This window comes from Salvelinus alpinus, chromosome 11 (genome assembly GCF_045679555.1).
Source record: "Salvelinus alpinus chromosome 11, SLU_Salpinus.1, whole genome shotgun sequence".
Lineage (NCBI taxonomy): Eukaryota > Metazoa > Chordata > Actinopteri > Salmoniformes > Salmonidae > Salvelinus > Salvelinus alpinus.
This window is the reverse complement of record NC_092096.1, coordinates 74906742-74921725: the sequence shown is the minus strand read 5'-3', so window position 1 is coordinate 74921725 and position 14984 is coordinate 74906742. Positions and strand designations below refer to the sequence as shown.

General features: G+C 43.8%; 1 protein-coding gene across 4 annotated transcripts in view; it reads left to right on the top strand.

Moving 5' to 3' along the window:
• The window catches only part of camta2 (calmodulin binding transcription activator 2), a 155298-nt gene that overhangs the window by 124960 nt on the left and 15354 nt on the right, over positions 1-14984 (top strand). For all 4 annotated transcript variants that reach the window (XM_071334260.1, XM_071334262.1, XM_071334261.1 and 1 more), the window contains 4 exons: positions 1577-1764; positions 2752-2830; positions 10781-11042; positions 13266-13684. In XM_071334260.1, coding sequence (XP_071190361.1) covers positions 1577-1764; positions 2752-2830; positions 10781-11042; positions 13266-13684 — 948 coding nt within the window. The remainder of the gene's footprint in view (positions 1-1576; positions 1765-2751; positions 2831-10780; positions 11043-13265; positions 13685-14984) is intronic.

Genomic DNA, 14984 nt, shown 5'->3' with positions numbered 1-14984 from the left:
AGAATAAGAGCACCTCCTCCCAGCTGCCCACTGCACTGAGGCTTGGAAACACTGTCACTACCGATAAATCCACTGTAATTGAGAATTTCAATAAGCATTTTTCTACTGGCCATGCTTTCCACCTGGCTACCCCTACCCCGGTCAACAGCCCTGCACCCCCCACAGCAACTTGCCCAAGCCTCCCCCATTTCTCCTTCACCCAAATCCAGACAGCTGATGTTCTGAAAGAGCTGCAACATCTGGACCCCTACAAATCAGCTGGGCTAGATAATCTGGACCCTCCCTTTCTAAAATTATCCGCCGAAATTGTTGCAACCCCCATTACTAGTCTGTTCAACCTCTTTTGTATCGTCTGAGATCCCCAAAGATTGGAAAGCTGCCGCGGTCATCCCCCTCTTCAAAGGGGGAGACACTCTAGACCCAAACTGCTACAGACCTATATCTATCCTACCCTGTCTTTCTAAGGTCTTCGAAAGCCAAGTCAACAAACAGATCACCGACCATTTTGAATCGGCTTCCTTTGCAACAAAGCATCCTTTACTCATGCTGCCAAACATACCCTTGTAAAACTGACTATCCTACCGATCCTTGACTTCGGCGATGTCATTTACAAAATAGCCTCCAATACCCTACTCAATAAATTGGATGCAGTCTATCACAGTGCCATCCGTTTTGTCACCAAAGCCCCATATACTACCCACCACTGCGACCTGTACACTCTCGTTGGCTGGCCCTCGCTTCATATTCATCACCAAACCCACTGGCTCCAGGTCATCTACAAGACCCTGCTAGGTAAAGTCCCCCCTTATCTCAGCTCGCTGGTCACCATAGCAGCACCTACCTGTAGCACGCGCTCCAGCAGGTATATCTCTCTGGTCATCCCCAAAACCAATCCCTCCTTTGGCCGTCTCTCCTTCCAGTTCTCTGCTGCCAATGACTGGAACGAACTACAAAAATCTCTGAAACTGGAAACACTTATCTCCCTCACTAGCTTTAAGCACCAGCTGTCAGAGCAGCTCACAGATTACTGCACCTGCACCTATAATTTAGCCCAAACAACTACCTCTTCCCCTACTGTATTTATTTATTTATTTTGCTCCTTTGCACCCCATTATTTATATCTCTACTTGTCACATTCTTCCACTGCAAATCTACCATTCCAGTGTTTTAATTGCTATATTGTATTTACTTCGCCACCATGGCCTTTTTTTTGCCTTTACCTCCCTTATTTCACCTCATTTGCTCACATTGTATATAGACTTATTTTTCTACTGTATTATTGACTGTATGTTTGTTTTACTCCATGTGTAACTCTGTGTTGTTGTATGTGTCGAACTGCTTTGCTTTATCTTGGCCAGGTCGCAGTTGCAAATGAGAACTTGTTTTCAACTTGCCTACCTGGTTAAATAAAGGTCAAATAAAAAAATTAAAACATCTCTCTCCTTTCCTCCTCTCTCTCTCTCTCTCTCTCTCTCTCTCTCTCTCTCTCTCTCTCTCTCTCTCTCTTTCTCTCTTTGTCTCTCCCTCTCTCCCTCTCCTTTCCTCCTCCCTCTCCTTTCCTCCCTCCTCTCTCCAGTCAGGCCCATGGTTTGAGAGAAGGATAGTTGGAGTGTGTGAGAGGATGATGGAGGGAGGGAGGTGGAGAGGAGGAGGAGGAGGAGAAGAACGCCTCGCTCACTCCATACGCCACAGAGGGATGACACTGCTCCACCTGGCCGCTGCACAGGGATACACACACCTCATCCACACACTCATCCACTGGAGGTATACACACACACCTGATACACACAGATACAGTTGAAGTCGGAAGTTTACATACACTTATGTTGGAATCATTAAAACTCGTTTTTCAACCACTCCACAAATTTCTTGTTAACAAACTATAGTTTTGGCAAGTCGGTTAGGACATCTACTTTGTGCATGACACAAGTCATTTTTCCAACAATTGTTTACATACAGATTATTTCACTTATAATTCACTGTATCACAATTCCAGTGGGTCAGAAGTTTACATACACTAAGTTCTCTAAGTTATCTGGCTAAGGTGTATGTAAACTTCCGACTTCAACTGTACACACGCACACACATACATACATCTATATATATATTTTTTTTTAACTCACACACACACCTGAGACACACACACCTGATACACACACACCTGATCCACACACACCTCATCCACACACACCTGATACACACACACCTGATACACACACATATACAGTATAAACTCATTCCCTGGAGATACACACACTTGTTTGTGTTGGGAGAATCTCCTGTATGTACAAAAATAACATATTGGATATTAAGATATGAATTGTGCATCTAATCCAGTTTTAGCATCCTGGTTCTGTGAGACACTGGCAGAATGTGTTCTACTTAAAACATCTGGTCACAGATCAGAATTTATTAAAGCAATTATACACAAGAGGGAGGGGCTAAACAGGAGAAGGGGAGGGGCTAAACCGGAGAGGGGGAGGGGCTAAACAGGAGAGAGGGAGGGGCTAAACAGGAGAGAGGGAGGGGCTAAACAGGAGAGAGGGAGGGGCTAAACAGGAGAGAGGGAGGGGCTAAACAGGAGAGAGGGAGGGGCTAAACAGGAGAGGGAGGTGCTAAACAGGAGAGGGAAGGGGCTAATCAGGAGAGGGAGGGGCTAAACAGGAGAGGGAGGGGCTAAACAGGAGTGTAAACTATTCAACCTCTTTTAGCTGATCTGAAGTTTTAACATTGTGTTTTTCCTTTCCTCAGGAGTGTCAACAGTGACAGTCTGGACGTAGAGCAGGAAGTTGATCCTCTCACCGTCGATCATTTCTCATGCACTCCTCTGGTGACACTCACTTTTACATCAAACATTTGGTCTTCACCGCTCTCTCTGACTGTAGCCTTTATTCCAGTATCTGATGCTCTCTAAGACTGTAGCCTTTATTCCAGTATCTGATGCTCTCTAAGACTGTAGCCTTTATTCCAGTATCTGATGCTCTCTGACTGTAGCCTTTATTCCAGTATCTGATGCTCTCTAAGACTGTAGCCTTTATTCCAGTATCTGATGCTCTCTAAGACTGTAGCCTTTATTCCAGTATCTGATGCTCTCTGACTGTAGCCTTTATTCCAGTATCTGATGCTCTCTGACTGTAGCCTTTATTCCAGTATCTGATGCTCTCTAAGACTGTAGCCTTTATTCCAGTATCTGATGCTCTCTAAGACTGTAGCCTTTATTCCAGTATCTGATGCTCTCTAAGACTGTAGCCTTTATTCCAGTATCTGATGCTCTCTCTGACTGTAGCCTTTATTCCAGTATCTGATGCTCTCTAAGACTGTAGCCTTTATTCCAGTATCTGATGCTCTCTAAGACTGTAGCCTTTATTCCAGTATCTGATGCACTCAGACTGTAGCCTTTATTCCAGTATCTGATGCTCTCTAAGACTGTAGCCTTTATTCCAGTATCTGATGCTCTCTAAGACTGTAGCCTTTATTCCAGTATCTGATGCACTCAGACTGTAGCCTTTATTCCAGTATCTGATGCACTCTGACTGTAGCCTTTATTCCAGTATCTGATGCTCTCTAAGACTGTAGCCTTTATTCCAGTATCTGATGCACTCAGACTGTAGCCTTTATTCCAGTATCTGATGCACTCAGACTGTAGCCTTTATTCCAGTATCTGATGCTCTCTCTGACTGTAGCCTTTATTCCAGTATCTGATGCTCTCTCTGACTGTAGCCTTTATTCCAGTATCTGATGCTCTCTAAGACTGTAGCCTTTATTCCAGTATCTGATGCTCTCTAAGACTGTAGCCTTTATTCCAGTATCTGATGCTCTCTAAGACTGTAGCCTTTATTCCAGTATCTGATGCTCTCTAAGACTGTAGCCTTTATTCCAGTATCTGATGCTCTCTAAGACTGTAGCCTTTATTCCAGTATCTGATGCTCTCTAAGACTGTAGCCTTTATTCCAGTATCTGATGCTCTCTAAGACTGTAGCCTTTATTCCAGTATCTGATGCTCTCTAAGACTGTAGCCTTTATTCCAGTATCTGATACTCTCTAAGACTGTAGCCTTTATTCCAGTATCTAATACTCTCTAAGACTGTAGCCTTTATTCCAGTATCTGATGCTCTCTCTGACTGTAGCCTTTATTCCAGTATCTGATGCTCTCTAAGACTGTAGCCTTTATTCCAGTATCTGATACTCTCTAAGACTGTAGCCTTTATTCCAGTATCTAATACTCTCTAAGACTGTAGCCTTTATTCCAGTATCTGATGCTCTCTAAGACTGTAGCCTTTATTCCAGTATCTGATACTCTCTAAGACTGTAGCCTTTATTCCAGTATCTGATACTCTCTAAGACTGTAGCCTTTATTCCAGTATCTGATGCTCTCTAAGACTGTAGCCTTTATTCCAGTATCTGATGCTCTCTAAGACTGTAGCCTTTATTCCAGTATCTGATGCTCTCTGACTGTAGCCTTTATTCCAGTATCTGATGCTCTCTGACTGTAGCCTTTATTCCAGTATCTGATTCTCTCTAAGACTGTAGCCTTTATTCCAGTATCTGATGCTCTCTAAGACTGTAGCCTTTATTCCAGTATCTGATACTCTCTAAGACTGTAGCCTTTATTCCAGTATCTAATACTCTCTAAGACTGTAGCCTTTATTCCAGTATCTGATGCTCTCTAAGACTGTAGCCTTTATTCCAGTATCTGATGCTCTCTAAGACTGTAGCCTTTATTCCAGTATCTGATGCTCTCTAAGACTGTAGCCTTTATTCCAGTATCTGAAAGTTTCTAAGACTGTAGCCTTTATTCCAGTATCTGATGCTCTCTAAGACTGTAGCCTTTATTCCAGTATCTGATGCACTCAGACTGTAGCCTTTATTCCAGTATCTGATGCTCTCTAAGACTGTAGCCTTTATTCCAGTATCTGATGCACTCAGACTGTAGCCTTTATTCCAGTATCTGATGCTCTCTAAGACTGTAGCCTTTATTCCAGTATCTGAAAGTTTCTAAGACTGTAGCCTTTATTCCAGTATCTGATGCTCTCTAAGACTGTAGCCTTTATTCCAGTATCTGATGCACTCAGACTGTAGCCTTTATTCCAGTATCTGATGCACTCAGACTGTAGCCTTTATTCCAGTATCTGATGCTCTCTAAGACTGTAGCCTTTATTCCAGTATCTGAAAGTTTCTAAGACTGTAGCCTTTATTCCAGTATCTGATGCACTCAGACTGTAGCCTTTATTCCAGTATCTGATGCTCTCTAAGACTGTAGCCTTTATTCCAGTATCTGATGCACTCAGACTGTAGCCTTTATTCCAGTATCTGATGCTCTCTAAGACTGTAGCCTTTATTCCAGTATCTGATGCTCTCTAAGACTGTAGCCTTTATTCCAGTATCTGATGCTCTCTAAGACTGTAGCCTTTATTCCAGTATCTGATGCACTCAGACTGTAGCCTTTATTCCAGTATCTGATGCACTCAGACTGTAGCCTTTATTCCAGTATCTGATGCTCTCTAAGACTGTAGCCTTTATTCCAGTATCTGATGCACTCAGACTGTAGCCTTTATTCCAGTATCTGATGCTCTCTAAGACTGTAGCCTTTATTCCAGTATCTGATGCTCTCTAAGACTGTAGCCTTTATTCCAGTATCTGATGCTCTCTAAGACTGTAGCCTTTATTCCAGTATCTGATGCTCTCTAAGACTGTAGCCTTTATTCCAGTATCTGATGCTCTCTAAGACTGTAGCCTTTATTCCAGTATCTGATGCTCTCTAAGACTGTAGCCTTTATTCCAGTATCTGATGCTCTCTAAGACTGTAGCCTTTATTCCAGTATCTGATGCTCTCTAAGACTGTAGCCTTTATTCCAGTATCTGATGCACTCAGACTGTAGCCTTTATTCCAGTATCTGATGCTCTCTAAGACTGTAGCCTTTATTCCAGTATCTGATGCTCTCTAAGACTGTAGCCTTTATTCCAGTATCTGATGCACTCAGACTGTAGCCTTTATTCCAGTATCTGATGCTCTCTAAGACTGTAGCCTTTATTCCAGTATCTGATGCTCTCTAAGACTGTAGCCTTTATTCCAGTATCTGATGCTCTCTAAGACTGTAGCCTTTATTCCAGTATCTGATGCTCTCTAAGACTGTAGCCTTTATTCCAGTATCTGATGCTCTCTAAGACTGTAGCCTTTATTCCAGTATCTGATGCACTCAGACTGTAGCCTTTATTCCAGTATCTGATGCTCTCTAAGACTGTAGCCTTTATTCCAGTATCTGATGCTCTCTAAGACTGTAGCCTTTATTCCAGTATCTGATGCACTCAGACTGTAGCCTTTATTCCAGTATCTGATGCTCTCTAAGACTGTAGCCTTTATTCCAGTATCTGATGCTCTCTAAGACTGTAGCCTTTATTCCAGTATCTAATACTCTCTAAGACTGTAGCCTTTATTCCAGTATCTGATGCACTCAGACTGTAGCCTTTATTCCAGTATCTGATGCTCTCTGACTGTAGCCTTTATTCCAGTATCTGATACTCTCTAAGACTGTAGCCTTTATTCCAGTATCTGATGCTCTCTGACTGTAGCCTTTATTCCAGTATCTGATGCTCTCTGACTGTAGCCTTTATTCCAGTATCTGATACTCTCTAAGACTGTAGCCTTTATTCCAGTATCTGATGCTCTCTGACTGTAGCCTTTATTCCAGTATCTGATGCTCTCTAAGACTGTAGCCTTTATTCCAGTATCTGATGCTCTCTAAGACTGTAGCCTTTATTCCAGTATCTGATGCTCTCTAAGACTGTAGCCTTTATTCCAGTATCTGATGCTCTCTAAGACTGTAGCCTTTATTCCAGTATCTGATGCTCTCTAAGACTGTAGCCTTTATTCCAGTATCTAATACTCTCTAAGACTGTAGCCTTTATTCCAGTATCTGATGCTCTCTAAGACTGTAGCCTTTATTCCAGTATCTGATACTCTCTAAGACTGTAGCCTTTATTCCAGTATCTGATGCTCTCTAAGACTGTAGCCTTTATTCCAGTATCTGATGCTCTCTGACTGTAGCCTTTATTCCAGTATCTGATGCTCTCTAAGACTGTAGCCTTTATTCCAGTATCTGATGCTCTCTAAGACTGTAGCCTTTATTCCAGTATCTGATGCTCTCTAAGACTGTAGCCTTTATTCCAGTATCTGATGCTCTCTCTGACTGTAGCCTTTATTCCAGTATCTGATGCTCTCTAAGACTGTAGCCTTTATTCCAGTATCTGATACTCTCTAAGACTGTAGCCTTTATTCCAGTATCTGATGCTCTCTGACTGTAGCCTTTATTCCAGTATCTGATGCTCTCTAAGACTGTAGCCTTTATTCCAGTATCTGATACTCTCTCAGACTGTAGCCTTTATTCCAGTATCTGATGCTCTCTAAGACTGTAGCCTTTATTCCAGTATCTGATGCTCTCTCTGACTGTAGCCTTTATTCCAGTATCTGATGCTCTCTAAGACTGTAGCCTTTATTCCAGTATCTGATGCTCTCTCTGACTGTAGCCTTTATTCCAGTATCTGATGCTCTCTAAGACTGTAGCCTTTATTCCAGTATCTGATGCTCTCTCTGACTGTAGCCTTTATTCCAGTATCTGATGCTCTCTAAGACTGTAGCCTTTATTCCAGTATCTGATGCTCTCTGACTGTAGCCTTTATTCCAGTATCTGATGCTCTCTCTGACTGTAGCCTTTATTCCAGTATCTGATGCTCTCTAAGACTGTAGCCTTTATTCCAGTATCTGATGCTCTCTAAGACTGTAGCCTTTATTCCAGTATCTGATGCACTCAGACTGTAGCCTTTATTCCAGTATCTGATACTCTCTAAGACTGTAGCCTTTATTCCAGTATCTGATGCTCTCTAAGACTGTAGCCTTTATTCCAGTATCTGATGCTCTCTCTGACTGTAGCCTTTATTCCAGTATCTGATGCTCTCTAAGACTGTAGCCTTTATTCCAGTATCTGATGCTCTCTGACTGTAGCCTTTATTCCAGTATCTGATGCACTCAGACTGTAGCCTTTATTCCAGTATCTGATGCTCTCTAAGACTGTAGCCTTTATTCCAGTATCTGATGCTCTCTAAGACTGTAGCCTTTATTCCAGTATCTGATGCTCTCTAAGACTGTAGCCTTTATTCCAGTATCTGATGCACTCAGACTGTAGCCTTTATTCCAGTATCTGATACTCTCTAAGACTGTAGCCTTTATTCCAGTATCTGATGCTCTCTAAGACTGTAGCCTTTATTCCAGTATCTGATGCTCTCTCTGACTGTAGCCTTTATTCCAGTATCTGATGCTCTCTAAGACTGTAGCCTTTATTCCAGTATCTGATGCTCTCTGACTGTAGCCTTTATTCCAGTATCTGATGCACTCAGACTGTAGCCTTTATTCCAGTATCTGATGCTCTCTAAGACTGTAGCCTTTATTCCAGTATCTGATGCTCTCTAAGACTGTAGCCTTTATTCCAGTATCTGATGCTCTCTAAGACTGTAGCCTTTATTCCAGTATCTGATGCTCTCTAAGACTGTAGCCTTTATTCCAGTATCTGATGCTCTCTGACTGTAGCCTTTATTCCAGTATCTGATGCTCTCTCTGACTGTAGCCTTTATTCCAGTATCTGATGCTCTCTGACTGTAGCCTTTATTCCAGTATCTGATGCTCTCTGACTGTAGCCTTTATTCCAGTATCTGATACTCTCTAAGACTGTAGCCTTTATTCCAGTATCTGATACTCTCTAAGACTGTAGCCTTTATTCCAGTATCTGATGCTCTCTAAGACTGTAGCCTTTATTCCAGTATCTAATACTCTCTAAGACTGTAGCCTTTATTCCAGTATCTAATACTCTCTAAGACTGTAGCCTTTATTCCAGTATCTGATGCTCTCTAAGACTGTAGCCTTTATTCCAGTATCTGATACTCTCTAAGACTGTAGCCTTTATTCCAGTATCTGATGCTCTCTAAGACTGTAGCCTTTATTCCAGTATCTGATGCTCTCTAAGACTGTAGCCTTTATTCCAGTATCTGATGCTCTCTGACTGTAGCCTTTATTCCAGTATCTGATGCTCTCTAAGACTGTAGCCTTTATTCCAGTATCTGATGCTCTCTAAGACTGTAGCCTTTATTCCAGTATCTAATACTCTCTAAGACTGTAGCCTTTATTCCAGTATCTAATACTCTCTAAGACTGTAGCCTTTATTCCAGTATCTGATGCTCTCTAAGACTGTAGCCTTTATTCCAGTATCTGATACTCTCTAAGACTGTAGCCTTTATTCCAGTATCTGATGCTCTCTAAGACTGTAGCCTTTATTCCAGTATCTGATGCTCTCTAAGACTGTAGCCTTTATTCCAGTATCTGATGCTCTCTGACTGTAGCCTTTATTCCAGTATCTGATGCTCTCTAAGACTGTAGCCTTTATTCCAGTATCTGATGCTCTCTAAGACTGTAGCCTTTATTCCAGTATCTGATACTCTCTAAGACTGTAGCCTTTATTCCAGTATCTGATGCTCTCTAAGACTGTAGCCTTTATTCCAGTATCTGATGCTCTCTAAGACTGTAGCCTTTATTCCAGTATCTGATGCTCTCTGACTGTAGCCTTTATTCCAGTATCTGATGCTCTCTAAGACTGTAGCCTTTATTCCAGTATCTGATGCTCTCTCTGACTGTAGCCTTTATTCCAGTATCTGATGCTCTCTAAGACTGTAGCCTTTATTCCAGTATCTGATGCTCTCTGACTGTAGCCTTTATTCCAGTATCTGATGCTCTCTAAGACTGTAGCCTTTATTCCAGTATCTGATGCTCTCTAAGACTGTAGCCTTTATTCCAGTATCTGATGCTCTCTAAGACTGTAGCCTTTATTCCAGTATCTGATGCTCTCTGACTGTAGCCTTTATTCCAGTATATGATGCTCTCTAAGACTGTAGCCTTTATTCCAGTATCTGATGCTCTCTAAGACTGTAGCCTTTATTCCAGTATCTGATGCTCTCTAAGACTGTAGCCTTTATTCCAGTATCTGATACTCTCTAAGACTGTAGCCTTTATTCCAGTATCTGATGCTCTCTAAGACTGTAGCCTTTATTCCAGTATCTGATGCTCTCTAAGACTGTAGCCTTTATTCCAGTATCTGATGCTCTCTAAGACTGTAGCCTTTATTCCAGTATCTGATGCTCTCTAAGACTGTAGCCTTTATTCCAGTATCTGATGCTCTCTAAGACTGTAGCCTTTATTCCAGTATCTGATGCTCTCTAAGACTGTAGCCTTTATTCCAGTATCTGATGCTCTCTAAGACTGTAGCCTTTATTCCAGTATCTGATGCTCTCTGACTGTAGCCTTTATTCCAGTATCTGATGCTCTCTAAGACTGTAGCCTTTATTCCAGTATCTGATGCTCTCTAAGACTGTAGCCTTTATTCCAGTATCTGATGCTCTCTAAGACTGTAGCCTTTATTCCAGTATCTGATGCTCTCTAAGACTGTAGCCTTTATTCCAGTATCTGATGCTCTCTAAGACTGTAGCCTTTATTCCAGTATCTGATGCACTCTGACTGTAGCCTTTATTCCAGTATCTGATGCACTCTGACTGTAGCCTTTATTCCAGTATCTGATGCTCTCTAAGACTGTAGCCTTTATTTTGTCATCAAACCTTGAAAAAACGTATTGTCTTGCTTTCATTTCTGCTTTTTTAGCAGGCTAATGTTACTATTGTAGTTTCTGTTTCTATCTGATAATCATTGAGGTAGGTTTTTACAGCGTTCTCCTCTCTCCTGTAGATGTGGGCTTGTGCTCTGGGTCACCAGGCAGCAGCCGAGGTCCTATATGGTTGGAACAGCCAGGCTCTCGGAATTCCCGACTCACTAGGCCGCCTCCCCCTCGCAGTTGCACGCTCCCGCGGACACACATGCCTCGCCCGCGCGCTGGAGGACCTACACACACACGGCCCCGACACGCACACACCCACAGAGAGATCCGAGGGGGGGGCTCAGGGGGAGCAGAGGACCACCCCCTCTCCGCTGTCCACCAGTCCTGACACAGGTGAGCCACACACACATACACTACCGTTCAAAAGTTGGGGTCACTTAGAAATGTCCTTGTTTTTGAAAGAAAAGCAAATGTTTTGTCCATTAAAATAACATTAAATTGATCAGAAATACAGTGTAGACATTGTTAATGTTGTAAATGACTATTGTAGCTGGAAACGGCTGATTTTTAATGGAATATCTACACTGGCGTACAGAGGCCCATTATCAGCAACCATCACTCCTGTGTTCCAATGGCACGTTGTGTTAGCTAATCCTAGTTTATCATTTTAAAAGGCTAATTGATCATTAGAAAACCCTTTTGTAATTATGTCAGCACAGCTGAAAACTGTTGTCCTGATTAAAGAAGCAATAAAACTGTCCTTCTTTAGACTAGATGAGTATCTGGAGCATCAGCATTTGTGGGTTCGATTACAGGCTCAAAATGGCCAGAAACAAAGACCTTTCTTCTGAAACTCGTCAGTCTATTATTGTTCTGAGGAATGAAGGCTATTCCATGTGAGAAATTGCCAAGAAACTGAAGATCTCGTACAACGCTGTGTACAACGTTAACAGTGAAGAGGCGACTCCGGCATGCTGGCCTTCTAGGCAGAGTTGCAGAGAAAAAGCCATATCTCAGACTGGCCAATAAAAAGAAAATATTAAGATGGGCAAAAGAACACAGACACTGGACAGAGGAAGGTTGGAAAACGTGTTATGGACAGACAAATCTAAGTTTGAGGTGTTCGGATCACAAAGATCAACATTCGCAGAAATAATGAAAAGATGCTGGAGGAGTGCTTGACGCCATCTGTCATCATGTTGGAGGCAATGTGATGGTCTGGGGGTGCTTTGGTGGTGGACGCCATCTGTCATCATGTTGGAGGCAATGTGATGGTCTGGGGGTGCTTTGGTGGTGGACGCCATCTGTCATCATGGTGGAGGCAATGTGATGGTCTGGGGGTGCTTTGGTGGTGGACGCCATCTGTCATCATGGTGGAGGCAATGTGATGGTCTGGGGGTGCTTTGGTGGTGGACGCCATCTGTCATCATGGTGGAGGCAATGTGATGGTCTGGGGGTGCTTTGGTGGTGGACGCCATCTGTCATCATGGTGGAGGCAATGTGATGGTCTGGGGGTGCTTTGGTGGTGGACGCCATCTGTCATCATGGTGGAGGCAATGTGATGGTCTGGGGGTGCTTTGGTGGTGGTAAAGTGGGAGATTTGAACAGGGTCAAAGGGATCTTAAAGAAGGAAGGCTGTCACTCCATTTTGGAACGCCACGCCATACCCTGTGGACGCCGCTTAATTATGAGCCAATGTCCTCCTACAACAGGACAATGACCCAAAGCACAGCTCCAAACTATGCAAGAACTATTTAGTGAAGAATCAGTCAGCTGGTATTCTGTCTATAATGGAGTGGCCAGCACAGTCACCGGACCCTATTGAGCTGTTGTGGGAGCAGCTTGACCGTATGTTACGTAAGAAGTGCCCATCAAGCCAATCCAACTTGTGGGAGGTGCTTCAGGAAGCAGGGGGTGAAATCTCTTCAGATTACCTCAACAAATTGACAACTAGAATGCCAAAGGTCTGCAAGGCTGTAATTGCTGAAAATGGAGGATTCTTTGATGAAAGCTAAGTTTGAAGGACACAATTATTATTTCAATTAAAAGTCATTATTTATAACCTTGTCAACGTCTTGACTATATTTCCAGTTCATTTTGAAACTAATTTCATGTCTGTTTTCATGAAAAACAAGGACATTTCTAAGTGATGCCAAACTTTTGAACAGTAGTGTACATATACACACACACACGTTCTTTGGTCTATGTGTATTTGAAGAGTTTTTATTCTGTCTGTCTCTGTTGTCTGTCTCTGTTGTCTGTCTGTCTCTGTTGTCTGTCTGTCTCTGTTGTCTGTCTCTGTTGTCTGTCTGTCTCTGTTGTCTGTCTGTCTGTCTGTCTGTCTGTCTGTCTGTCTGTCTGTCTGTCTGTCTCTGGTGTCTGTCTGTCCCTGTTGTCTGTCTGTCTGTCTGTCTGTCTGTCTGTCTGTCTGTCTGTCTGTCTGTCTGTCTGTCTGTCTGTCTGTCTGTCTGTCTGTCTGTCTGTCTGTCTGTCTGTCTGTCTGTCTGTCTGTGTTTTCTGTCTGTCTGTCTGTCTGTCTGTCTGTCTGTCTGTCTGTCTGTCTGTCTGTCGTCTCTGTTTGCTCACTCTCTCTTTCTGTCCCCCTCTGTCCCCCAGGTCTGAGTTCGTCCAGTAGTATTCCCTCCCCCTCTCTCTCCCTCCCCTCCCCATCTCTCAGCTCAGCCTACTCTAGTGGGTCTGTACCCCTCTACAACCCTCCTGACCCTATGGATACCTCCCCATCCTCCCCCTCTCTCTCCCTGTCCTCCCTCCCCCTCTCCCCTCCCTCCCCCTCTCTCTCCCTCCCTCTGCCCTTGCCGGTATGGGGCGAGGCCTGTGGAGGTTGTGAAGCTGGGGACTCTAGTTTGAACGCCGGGCCCATGGACTACGAACCGGCCTCTCCCCCCTCCCCTCCCGGACCTCCACACTCACACACACCCCCCCGTCGCTCACACACACACACCTTCGAGGAGCAGGTGAGCTTCAATGAGAACGCAGAGAACGAGGAGGAGTTCCTGCCTGCTGAGGTGTTACAGGTCAGACACAAACACATTAATACATACACAGACACACACACACACATTAATACACACAAAGACACACACATTATTAATACACACTTAGACACACACACACATTAATACACACGCAGACACACACAGACACACACACATTAATACACACGCAGACACACACACATTAATACACACACATACTGGGTGACATTAACCTGGAGCTAACCCTGCAGATAGCACTACTGGGTGACATTAACCTGGAGCTAACCCTGCAGATAGCACTACGGGGTGACATTAACCTGGAGCTAACCCTGCAGATAGCACTACTGGGTGATATTAACCTAGAGCTAACCCTGCAGATAGCACTACTGGGTGACATTAACCTGGAGCTAACCCTGCAGATAGCACTACTGGGTGACATTAGCCTGGAGCTAACCCTGCAGATAGCACTACTGGGTGACATTAACCTGGAGCTAACTCTGCAGATAGCACTACTGGGTGACATTAACCTGGAGCTAACCCTGCAGATAGCACTACTGGGTGACATTAACCTGGAGCTAACCCTGCAGATAGCACTACTGGGTGACATTAACCTGGAGCTAACCCTGCAGATAGCACTACTGGGTGACATTAACCTGGAGCTAACTCTGCAGATAGCACTACTGGGTGACATTAACCTGGAGCTAACCCTGCAGATAGCACTACGGGGTGACATTAACCTGGAGCTAACCCTGCAGATAGCACTACTGGGTGACATTAACCTGGAGCTAACCCTGCAGATAGCACTACTGGGTGACATTAACCTGGAGCTAACCCTGCAGATAGCACTACTGGGTGACATTAACCTGGAGCTAACTCTGCAGATAGCACTACTGGGAGACATTAACCTGGAGCTAACCCTGCAGATAGCACTACTGGGGGACATTAACCTGGAGCTAACCCTGCAGATAGCACTACTGGGGGACATTAACCTGGAGCTAACCCTGCAGATAGCACTACTGGGGGACATTAACCTGGAGCTAACCCTGCAGATAGCACTACTGGGGGACATTAACCTGGAGCTAACCCTGCAGATAGCACTACTGGGGGACATTAACCTGGAGCTAACCCTGCAGATAGCACTACTGGGTGACATTAACCTGGAGCTAACCCTGCAGATAGCACTACTGGGTGACATTAACCTGGAGCTAACCCTGCAGATAGCACTACTGGGTGACATTAACCTGGAGCTAACTCTGCAGATAGCACTACTGGGGGACATTAACCTGGAGCTAACCCTGCAGATAGCACTACTGGGTGACATTAACCTGGAGCTAACCCT